Genomic DNA, 12094 nt, shown 5'->3' with positions numbered 1-12094 from the left:
TTCCATTATATTAGCCAATTTATTTAACTATCTTTTACCACTGTGTGCCATGGGTTCTTACCCTTTTTTCACTAGTTATATATTGTAGCTATAAACAACTGTGTGAAGATAGTTTATTTTGGGTTATCTTTTTGTGATTCATTTACAAAAGTGGCATTAACTGCTTAAAAAATATGAACAACTTTACAGCTCTAAATATCTGTTCAACACACTCCTCAGAAACTCCAAGTACAGACATTAGCCATGTATGTGTGCTTATTTCTACACAGCCCCTCCAACACTGAGCATCGTAATTTTCATTTGGGTTTTACTGATTTTACAGGTGTAACATATATATTAGTATTTATTCCCCACTTTCTTCCAAAGAATATTTGAAGTCTATATGAAAGATAAACCCAGCTCAGAGCAACCTAGAAAAATGACAAAACAAGACAAAACATGGAGAGAAACAGAAAGTAGAGCTGGAAAGGTAACACTAAAATGTCTTCCTTGAAGATACAGAAGTTAGTTAAAAAAAAAAAAAAGTCATCCCATAAATTTGTCTAACTAAGCTGTCTAGCAATCATCAGCAAGATGAAAATAGTCACACAACTGAGTGTCCAAATCTAAAAGCAGTTTCTTAGGTGAAATTCTGACTCCAAAATCAGGAATTTCTCCAAGGGTTCTCATGAAGATGTCATCACAGGAGGGCATGGATATGGCGCAAGACAAATTCCACAGGACTGCTTCTCACAGACCACCTCTGCACAGGCCAATGACGTGGGTCAATAAAGCCCCGATGAAGCACACAGTCCCTGACGCCCTGGCTGATTCAGAAGAGATGGCCTGGGGTGAGAGCTAGTGAGCAAACCTTGCCCACCTGCCTTCACAATGTCTAGTCCACCTTCCCTGGTTTGGGTCCTCATTACCTCTCCCCTGGAGTTCAGCTGATCTTCCCACTTTCGATCTTTCTCTTCTCAACTGATCATCTTAGATCACGATCTGGTCCCCACGTACGCTGCTAGGTTTCCTATTGTTGAGAACCTGCATTTAGCTTTCCCGCCTCTCTAACAATGTAAAATTATTCTCTGTCCAGATTACTTCTGCTCCTCTCCAATCCTCCAGAAGCTGCCCAAGGAAGTCCCACAGGGTTTCATTCAAGGCTCGGTCCCCATCTCGCCTCCTCTGCGAAGATGTACTCTCCATTCCCTTGGTCAAAATAACCTTGCAGGCCTCACAGCACTCAACAGCACTCTGTCATACCTTAACTGTTGCACTCCTTAACTGCCTGAATGTTTAATACCATTAAACCTTTTTCCTGATTATTAAGAACAATTTTCAACAGTTCCAATTTTAGCTTCTCTCTGTAGATGAAATAAGTACCTTAATCTGCTTTCTTCTAATGTTTTTCATTCTTAGCTCTTTTATTTGGTGGGCATGTAAGGCTCGTATCAAACACAGACCTTAAATAATTTGCAAACAAACTTCCCTGTCTTCTTCAGCAGCAATTAGTAAAAAGCAATCCTGTTCCCCCTTGTTTTTCTAATTCTCATATAATTTGCTCCTGAGAAACTGAATTTATTTCTGGAATCCCTGGTTTATTTCACCACTCTCTCTCTCTTTTCTGTCTATATATGAAAATCATATCTAGTTGTGGTAAGTTTCATTTTAGTATATTCTGAGTTGTCTGCTATATTTAGAAACTTCCCTCCCAAACTCCTGCTACCTTCTTTTACTAGAATAAAAAATGTAACATGTATAATTTAATATTTTAAGTATTCATACTGACCTGAAAGGTATTTGTAAATTTATCTTTTTGTTTTCCTCAGCTAGATCCAAGATACCTGTACTTCCTCAACTAAATTCAAGATAAAATCCAGAAACAGTCTTTTAATTCTTTGAATAAACCTCTTTCTGTATTAGATTATCATTTAATATTTAATCTTTTTATTGCTATTATCTTTATTTATTTATTTTTTTTGCTATTATCTTTAAAAACTGCTCTTTTTAAAAAGTCTGCTAGGCTCTCTAGCTTTCTATCTCTGGCATCTTGTACTGTAACTGAATTTTGTGGATTTATCTCACCAGGCTGCTAAATTTATCTCTATTGGTATTCTGTTTTTTTCTCGGATTTTCCGTTAAGATTATTTTCCCCCAATTTCCAGAAAATTATATTTTTATTCATTCTGAAAACATTTATTACATGGCTAATAGAATTCTAGCCACTGTACCAGGCAATTACATAAAAAATAATAACATTCTCAGAGGGCATTCAGATTGAACAGGAAGACTGAATGCAAATAATTCAGTACTTTCTGCAATAGATTATCTCCTTAGATAGCTTAGAGGAAGAGATAGACAATAAACTAATTTATAATACATAACATGGCTAACTTTCATTCGCATCAAATCTTAACAGTAAGAACACATTTCATTCTTAAGACTATTACCAGTACTCACTCCTAACTAGAAACTATGGCCTCCTTTTAAAGGCCTAAATGGCCTGTTTTATAGGTGGCAATGGATCACCTACTTCCTCCCCCAGCTCCACACAATCACTGTAATTTTGTTACAGTTCAGAACACTCCATTTTCTATTTCTATTGCACAGATTTACACTTTAGCAGTGTTTATTTTGCAATGTGAACTAACCTGCCACTCTGTTTTCTTATCCTGCTTTAGATTCTTCAGAGGACTTACCACAGTTGTATATTATAAATTAGTTTATTGCCTATCTCCTGCACTAAAATGTCAGTTCCCTGAGGATACTATTTACTTTCGTGTCCTTGGAGGCTACAACAGAGCCAGGCATAGAAAAAAAGAATGCAAGGGGACATGCCTATGGCTGATTCATGCTGATATAAGGCAGAAACCAACACAATGTTGTAGAGCAATTATCCTCCAATTAAAAATACATACATCTTTAAAAAAAGAATGCAAGTGCCCATTTATTACTACTCTTCATACTATTGTAAAGACACAGGGAAACAGTTCTATGTTGATCTCTCCTATTTCTGCATCTTGTGAGGAGACACTGGCAGCCCTTGTTCTGCACCCTTTTCCAAGACAGCTGTATAGTGGACAGGCCGTGAAAACAGGGGTAGAGCCCCACTCAAGTGAAAAGGGTAGGCTGTTCACTGTCTAATATAATAAGGTTTCTTTCTGGAGCAAAAGTCAGGCAGGCTCACAGCCCTATGAAAGACCCTCTTCTTTAGCCTAACTCACTGCCTATACAGGGATTACCTGGTTGATATACTCTGGCCACTGCTAATGCTGTCATAAACTGGCTTCTTTTTTTTTTTTTTTTTTCTTGACCCAGGAAGCTTGTCTTCTGCCAGTATTCATGGAATTATGAAAGTGAAAGCATTAGTTGCTCAGTCATGTTCAACTCTTTGCAACCCCACTGACTGTAGCCCTTCAGGCTCTTCTGTTTATGGAACTGTGCAAGCAAGAATACTGGAGAGGATAACCATTCCCTTCTCCAGGGGATCTTCTCGACCCAGGGATCAAACATGGGTCTCCTGCATTACAGGTGGATTCTTTACTATCTGAGCCACCAGGGAAGCCTATGAAACTATGGCAGGCTAACTTTTAACTTGCAAGTAGATTACATCTCAGATCCTTCAAAGTTCTTCCCAAAGGAGCTAAGTGACATAATAGCACGTTTGTGCTGGTAAATTCTTTTAAGTTTTACAAAATTCCAAAAAGTTTTTCATAATTTTCTAAGAAAAAGCACAGTCTAACAGTGTAAATTATTTCTTTTCTTTAAGCATTCTTTAACCAATACCTGGGATAGTCTTTTCTATAATGTCTGTGTAAAGCCATTTTATTTTTTTTTCCTAAAAAAAAAAAAAAAAGGTCTGGCTGAAGTCTTTTTTCCACCCTTAGCTTTCAAAATCTTTGACTATTTCCTTAATTATGTTTTGTGTATTTTATCTTTTGAAACTAGATCTCCATGACCTATTTTCTAGATTAAGATTCTTTTGTACTACAGTTAACTGTTTGATCTACTTAGGTTTTAACTTAACTTTTAATGTTCATATTTTTTGTATCACTAGTCTCTGCTGCCTTCAATAATTTCCTTTTCCAGGAAACTAAACATATTAGGGCTTTACGCCTTCTAAATACATGTTTAATTTTAAGTTTTAAAGTATGTCGCCAAGCATGTAGGCCTCAGATTTTAAGATAATCTACCTTCCAAGGGACTATACCCCGTGGTCATGAAGCTAGTTGATTTCTGTCAAATTCAATTACTGGCAAAATGAAGGTGGTAAGAACTATCAAGGTACGTGAATTCACTTCATCACTCTAAGGAAAAGCCAGGAGCAGTTAGTCACTTTTAGGAGCTAGATAGTTATTAATGACAAACTACTCGAATGTGCTTTTCACAAACATTACCATGTAATTTTTCAGCAAGAGAAATGTTTAAACTTTTGCCTTTGCTTCAGTGAATGAAATGTGTAAGGGTTAAGTGTTCCAGAAACACATTCTGAGACAGAAGGGACAGATCAGTTGGTGCACCAGGTAGCCAAATTCTGCAGAATTCCCAAAGATGTTACATTCATTTAAAACACTCTGAGGGCACCAGAGTTTGAGCACATACAATGTTATTCACGACACTCCAGGGGTCCAGTAGTGTCCTGGCAGTGGCTTCTGCAAGCACCTGACATTACTAAACATATAGTCTTAATTCAATGAAGAGACTCCTGAATTAGAGTCCATTAATGCAATTGTGTATTTAGCACTGGTTACCTGAGTTTTCCAACAAGGTTTAGGAAAAGATCAAAAGTATTCACAGATGAGTAAAGTGAACCAGGCTTTTCAAGCAGTATAGCAGCTAGTTTTTAAAAAAATCTCTTTAAGCATTACTTTGCAATACTTCAGTGTATGGGAATTATGCAGGTGCTGAATGAAATTTTAACCTAAAGAGGTACATTTTGGGGATGAGGAAGTATTTTTAAAAACTCTCAGTGCAGATATAAAGTATTTCCTGATAAAGATAAAATGGCTAAAAAAAATTTTAATGCAATTCTGAAAATACTTAATTTTTCTAGACTTGACCTGTTATGTGGGAAAAAGGTTGCTCATCACTGGCATACTCTAGGACTGGAGAAAATAGGAACGAAGAGGAAAAAGGTGTGGGCAAGAGTGGTTCACTGTTGAAACTACAGGTTAGAAATTACAGGGTAAAGACACACATGGAGAGGACACAAGCTGTTATCCAAGTGACCCTGGATAAGTCACTCATCCTCTCTGGCTCTCAACTTTCCTACCTGTACAATAAATGGACAGAAGTTGCTAAGGTCCTTTTCAATGTCTAAATTTTAGCTTTCGCTTCTCTACCTGAGCAAGGACAGGAAAATTAAAAATCAATATACAAAACCAAACCCCCCCAAAAAAAATCCTAAATGATTATTCTCGGTCTAATGATTATTACTTGAGTTCAAGGTCTACTATGGCCCTCTTGGCAGCTTACTATTTATAAGGTGACAAGTTAGGAAGGCTTACTACTAAAGGAAACAGTGTAAGTGGTTTTGATGCCAGACTTTCCACATGAAGATGATCCAAATACCATTGAGTTGTAGTGCAAAAGTATTAGCCTTAGAGTCATGTTTAACTTAGTTCAGTGACATTTCTCAGGTAAGTGACAACATTTCTGGATCTTTATTTTCTCAGTTGGAAAATGACAAAGTTTCACTAGATTATCTCTAAGACCTATCTCAAAGTTTCACTAGATTATCTCTAAGACTCTACGTTTCTAGGTGGTTCTCAACCTACCCTTTTGTAATGCATTGCTTCCAAAAACAGCTTGGTCTGCTTATAGATTTCTTGGCCTGTCTTGTGGAAGGTCTTGAGAAATTCTATGAACTCTTTAGACACTCTATCCGTTTCAATGCTGGTTTGCCGGTTTATGGAAGGACTGGGAGCTTTTGCTTCCTGAATTTCTGCTGGGAAAATTAAACATAGTAAGTTTCATTACACAGAAGATCCATGCATGGAATTACTTTAAGTATCTAACTTAAGATTATTTAAATTATGCTAAATCAAAGTTAAACTTGAATTTAAGTTATTTTATGTTTAAATATTTGGATTCTCCTTGTTTGTTTAATCACTGAGTCGTGTCTGACTCTTTTGCAACCCCGTGAACTGCAGCCCATTAGGCTCCTCTGTCCCTGGGATTTCCCAGGCAAGTATACTGGAGTGGGTTGCCATTTCCTTCTCCAGGGGATCTTCCCAACCCAGGAATCAAACCCCCGTCTCTGCACTGCAGGAATTCTTTACCCCTGAGCCACCAGGGAAGCCCATGCACCTAGTAACACAGCTTTAAAACACATGAAACATAAAGAGAAGAAATTTAAAAATCCATGATTTTAATAGGAGAGTTCAATGCTCCTCTCTTGGTAATCAATATTATAGGTAATACAAAAAAGTCAATAAGGACAGAATACCTGAACAATGCTATCAGACAACTTGAATTAACTGATATTTATAGAATACTCCACCCAACAACAACAGAATACACATGCAATCTGACAAACTAACAATGGTGATAGTTTACATACAGCGAATGTTTACTACGTGCTAAGTGCTTTTCCAATGCTTTGTTGTGTAATCCTCACAACTCTATAAACTAAGGCTTGAGAACATTAATTAACTTGAATGATGCTGCAGCTATTTAAGTGGCACAAGCTGGAATCTGAACCCAGGACTCTGTGCCTTAACTGCAGCCTGAGCTCCTTACTATGCAGTATCTGCCTCAGCATGTCAGAGTGGACTGAGGACTCTTTCCAGGGAACACCATGCCCTGAGACTCTGTGGATCTGTAAGCCAGCCAAGGGCGGGGAAACTAACCATCTCTTTTATTGCCTTACTTGTGCACACTCTCTCCCTTCAACAAATACTATTTTCCAAAGACAGATGATTTTGATTTTTTAAAAATATTCTTTCAAAATGCTAATGAAAGTAAAGATACTCTGTATGATACTATAATGGTAAATACATATCATTATACATTTGTCCAAATCAACCGAATGTCCAATGCCCAGAATGAATCCTTATGTAAACTACATGCTTCTGAAAATCATGTGTCAATGTAGGTTCAGCAACTAACACAAATGGCCCACTCTGGCGGGGGATGCTGACACTGGAGGAGACTGTGCATGTGTGGAGGCACAGCACGTACGGGAACTCTCTGTATGATCCTTTCAATTTTATGTGAACCTAAAACTGCTTTAAAAAACTTAAAAGAATAAAAAAGATGAACTGCATTCACTAGTTATGAATTAGTATGTGCATGCATGCTGTCACTTCAGTTGTGTCCGACTCTTTGTAACCCTATGGATCACAGCTCACCAGACTCCTCTGTCCGTGGAATTCTCCCAAAGAATCCCTTTCTACCCATTATCTAGAGTCACAAAATTTTAACACTTTGCTCCATGTCTGTGTGCAATTTTTTCTAAATTTTTCAGAGTAGATGGTATGTATCATGCTCTTTATCCCTTAGTTTGAGTATTTCTTAGCAGCAAGGATATTCTGTTGCTAACTATAGTTACTGAAAAATAAGCATTTTTTTTTAAAACACAGGATCAAACTGAGGGTCACACATTTATTTAGTGGTCATACAGTCTCCTCTAACCTGGAAATGTCTTTGTTTTTCATGACACTGACAATTTTGAAGAATACGAGCCAGTTATTTTTACTGAATGTACCTCAATTTGTGTTTCTCTACTGTTGCCTCATGACTAGATGTCAGGTTATAAATTTTCAGCTTAAATATTACACAATTGATGTTGTGTTCTTCTCGAATTATCATACCTAGAAGCACACAAGGTCCATTTCCCACGCTGTAATGCAGCTATCATTTCTCTATGTGTAATCAGTAAATAAGTTGTGGGAGTTAACCTGAATCACGGTTCACCACTTGTTCCTCAGGAAACTCCCTACTCTCACCCTAGATTCGGCATCCACTGGTGTAACCTGTCTGAACCAGTTCCTACCAGGATAACTATAACATGGTGATTTTCTGTCTCCATCACTCCTATATGTGTTAGTCAACACTCTATGGTAAGCAAGAGTTTTCCTCCCTTCTTTATCTATTTTATTAGTTGGATGGACTAATAGATTATTGTTTTATTCATCTGCAGTCCATTTATTGTCTTTATTTGTTTTGATACCCAAATTTGGTCAGTGGGAAACCATTCAAGCTGACCTCTGGGTGCTTGACATGTCCCCAACATTTCTGAGGGGCCCTCCTTTCCCTGCTCCAGTTCCAGAATCACTCAATTCTTCAAGGAACCTGAATTCACTTCAGTGTAGGATAGTATTTAGAATCTAAGGTCTGAGTAGAAAGATTGGCATCTTAATTCTAAAAAAAAAAAAAAAGACAGCCTTCCTTAATCCCTCCTTAGAGCATAACTTTTAGATTTTTGGAAAAGATGAACACAAGATTCTACTCAGGGTGACATCTATTTGAGCTCTAAAGAAAAAGGGCATTTTAGAATGTATGAGCAACTATTTCAACTTGGCTGACCCACTGTGATTTACTCTAAACTACACCTCACTCAACCCTGCTTTGGAGATTAAAAAACTGAAAGTAGATTCTCTGAGTCTTTACGGTCAAGCTGTCCCATTAATCTTCTCTGAAGACACAGACAACTCTAACAGGAAGTTAAAATATTTTTCAAATCCCTTAGAAGGTTATTTGCATTCTATGTACCACCAACCTGCCCTGGCTTAAGAGCTTTCTTTCGTACCACCAATAGAAGCAAGTAAAATATCAAGAGCAAGGACATCTCGTGTTAACAAAGTAAAATAAAGAACACAGAACATAAAAGGCCTATTGTAGTCTAGACTCAATAAATGAAAACTGCATTTAGTATAGGCTAACTTCATCCACATGCAAAGGCCCAAAAAATCATCACCCTGAAATGCAGAGTTCATTTGGCAGAGTTACATAAGCAATCTGTGAAACAAAGATCCAATAGCATCTTCTTTTCTAATACACACACATCAATTTTCTTCCAAACACTCTGAAGTCTTTCTCACCACATGCTTTCTACAGACATAAAACAGCTAAAGGTTAAAAAAAAAAAATCTATCATTCTAAAGAAATTTTAAAAATTAACAACTATTCCACATGAAAGTTTTTAAGATTAAAAATCACTTGAAATTTTTCTTTTAAAGTACAAATCTTCTTTCCATAATACAATGTACACTGTATAGAAGCTCCTAGGACATGATTTTTAAAAGTGCCAAGTATAGGCATAAATGTGTGTGACTATTATGCACTTATCTATCTACATAGATACAGACACAGATATAGTTACAGGTGAACACATACATATTTGAGGTCAAGGGATATAAGGGGAAAAAGCTTAACCAGGACTTAGGAGACCTGAACTCTAATATTAGCAAATCATTATATGATCTTGGGTAAATCAGTTCACCTTATGGGCTTTCATACTGTCATCTGTAAAATGTGACAGTTAGAGCTGATGATTTTATAATTCTTTACTATTTCACTTGTTGTCATATATCATCTCACTAGACATTTATAAATGCATAAGGTTAATCAGACTTCCCCAAAGAAGGAAACAGAATGCAAACTAAACAAGAATGAATGGCTTTGATCAATACCTCCGAGTTCCTTACCAGGAGGTTTTTTTCTATCAAAAAAACAACATGCATTTTAAAATAGCTAACACATACTGGAGACTGACTATGTGTGTTAGGTACTGCGCTAAAACTCTGTACACACATCAGCTCATTTACTCCTCAAGACATGCCAATGATAGGTATTACTATCCCTCAGAATAGACAGGGCTTAAAGAGATCAGCCTGCTTAGGTCACACAGCTAGCAAACTGCAAAGCTGAGACTCAAACCAGGGTGACTCCAAAGTATACACTTTTAATCACCTACTACACTACCTCCTCATAAATAAACCATGAGCCAAATACATTCTTATCAAACACATCTAATCTGTAACAAGTATCGATTATTCCCCTTCTTACTGCTGTAGAGAAAACTCCTGACAGAGGGCCAAGCAAGAACAATTCCAAATGGATCATGTGAATGAAAAGATGGCGTAAAGGTTTGCCTTTATTAAAGAGAAGTGCTGTATTTTTGGATAAACAATCATTCCTTCTAATAAATAAAAAACAATAGTCATTAAATCCAAAAGATCAGCAAAGATCTTTAGCTGTGATACTATTACTTCCCTTCCTGCAGGCAGACCAAAAACCTAACAACAATTATCCCAGGTTGGGGTGGAGGGAGTGGAGGGAAGTGTCCAAGAGCACAGCTCTCTGACAGCATCAGTGTTGGTTATCAACACAGAGGTAGAGAGACTAAGGTCTAACAAGAGACAGTCTTTCTTGCTTCCTGCTGGGTCATTTCAATTAGCTTATCAGCTCATTGGTAGAACAGGTGTGACTTTAGCGAGAATTTTCCTGCTGGTTATAATGTGGAATTTTAAGCAATAGGATGAAAAAGGTCAAGCATATACAAAAGTGAGCCTTTCCTACATGTTCTCTAAATAGTATTTCCTATCTAGACACAAGCTGCCTCTCAAGCTTTCAGAAAACTTCTCTTTTAGACAACTTTAAGATAACCTGAAACAGTCATTTCTGATAACGTATGGATAGTGAGGATATTAAACAAAGGAGAGTAAACCAATATTCAAAAACTGAAGGCACAAAAAATAAAACACCCAAGCAGATACAATGGGTATAAATTTTATAAACAAAGCTATATGTTTCAACTATCTTTATTCCTCTGATAAAGTAAAAATAAGTTTTCTTAAACACAATGTCCTCCAACCAATGAGATTTCATTTGTCATCTGCACCTCCAACCCAACATCTCAAGTCTGCATTGATATCTCTGAATGCTTACAGAAATTACAAAGCTGAGCCCACACACATTCTGTGTCTCATTGGGCACAAAGGGAACAAGAGAATCAGAAAAATTACCCTTCTTTGCTCCAACCCTGGATGAAGCACTGAAGAATTTCTTCACTGTGGTAACCTTGCGGGTCTTCTCATTGGTTTTCTTCTCTTCAAACTTGGAAAATGTGAGGGATTGGGCCCCTTGGCTGCTCTGACTGCTGGCAAAGGCCTCTTCTTCCTCCCGCTGCAGTCTGTAATTCAAGGAGAGATCAAGAGTAACCCTGATATTCTCCAAGTTTTCCTTGCATCTACAGGTAATAACTTGATGAACTGGGGAGCTAAAACGTTCAGAATTAGAGGTTAAATACCAAAGAGGTCTGAGGTCTCTGACAGCAAACTATCCTATGTGCCACTACAAACTTCAAAAGGTACTTTCTCCGTGGATCAAGTTCATTCAGCAGTTGCACGAGGATTACACACAAAAAATACAGTCTAGTCCTCTTCCCTGACAACCTCAAGGGTGGAAGAGAGAACAAGCTAAGTCAATAACTACCACATACTGTGACAAAGCCTATAGTAGACAGCAAAACCCTAGTGCTATGAGAATACAGGGGGACAAAACCTAAATCTGCTGCAAGAGTCCAAGAAGGTTTTTTGTTTTAAATTTATTTTATTATTTTGGCTGTGCCAGGTCTTTGTTACCATGTGCAGGCTTTCTTTAGTTGCAGCAAGCAGGGGCTACTCCCTACTTGTGGTACATGGGCTTTTCACTGTGGTGGTTTCTCTTTTTGCAGAGCATGCGCTCCAGGGCATAGGCTTCAACAGCCGGGGTACACAGGGTTAGATGCCCCACTGCACGTGGAATCTTCCAAGATGAGGGATTGAACCCGCATGCCCTGCATTGGCAGACGGACCACCAGGGAAGTCCCAAGAAAGTTTTTATAATGGTGATATTCAGCCCAGTCTTAGAAGGATCAAGAGGATTCCGCCAAGTGAAAGAGCATTCCAGAAAGAAGATACTACTACAAATGGGAAGGATGTGACTTGTGTTGAGGACCAAGTTCACTCAATGTAGTCAGATCCCTGACGATGTGATGGACTCTGATGTTGGATGTACAGGTAGGTGCCAGGTGGTAAGAAGCCTTGACTGCCAAGCCTGCTATAATCCTGGACTTGATCACGTGGTGGGGAATCAAGAAAGACTATAATCTAACACCATTATCTGATCT

The 12094-nt window shown here is 37.8% G+C and overlaps 1 protein-coding gene across 12 annotated transcripts in view; it reads right to left on the bottom strand.

Annotated features, from left to right (window-relative positions):
• The window catches only part of RABGEF1 (RAB guanine nucleotide exchange factor 1), a 71165-nt gene that overhangs the window by 12501 nt on the left and 46570 nt on the right, over positions 1 to 12094 (bottom strand). For 6 of the 12 annotated variants that reach the window (XM_061401807.1, XM_061401813.1, XM_061401809.1 and 3 more), the window contains 2 exons: positions 10950 to 11116; positions 5757 to 5926 (listed from right to left, as the gene is read on the bottom strand). In XM_061401807.1, coding sequence (XP_061257791.1) covers positions 5757 to 5926; positions 10950 to 11116 — 337 coding nt within the window. Of the gene's footprint in view, positions 1 to 5756; positions 5927 to 10949; positions 11117 to 12094 lie in introns of those variants that run through there. The other 6 variants (XM_061401808.1, XM_061401817.1, XM_061401816.1 and 3 more) reach the window with 3 other exon arrangements.

Source organism: Bos javanicus, chromosome 25, assembly GCF_032452875.1.
Source record: "Bos javanicus breed banteng chromosome 25, ARS-OSU_banteng_1.0, whole genome shotgun sequence".
NCBI classification, from domain to species: domain Eukaryota; kingdom Metazoa; phylum Chordata; class Mammalia; order Artiodactyla; family Bovidae; genus Bos; species Bos javanicus.
Note: the sequence above shows the minus strand (reverse complement) of the source record. Positions and strands in the feature narration are given on the sequence as shown.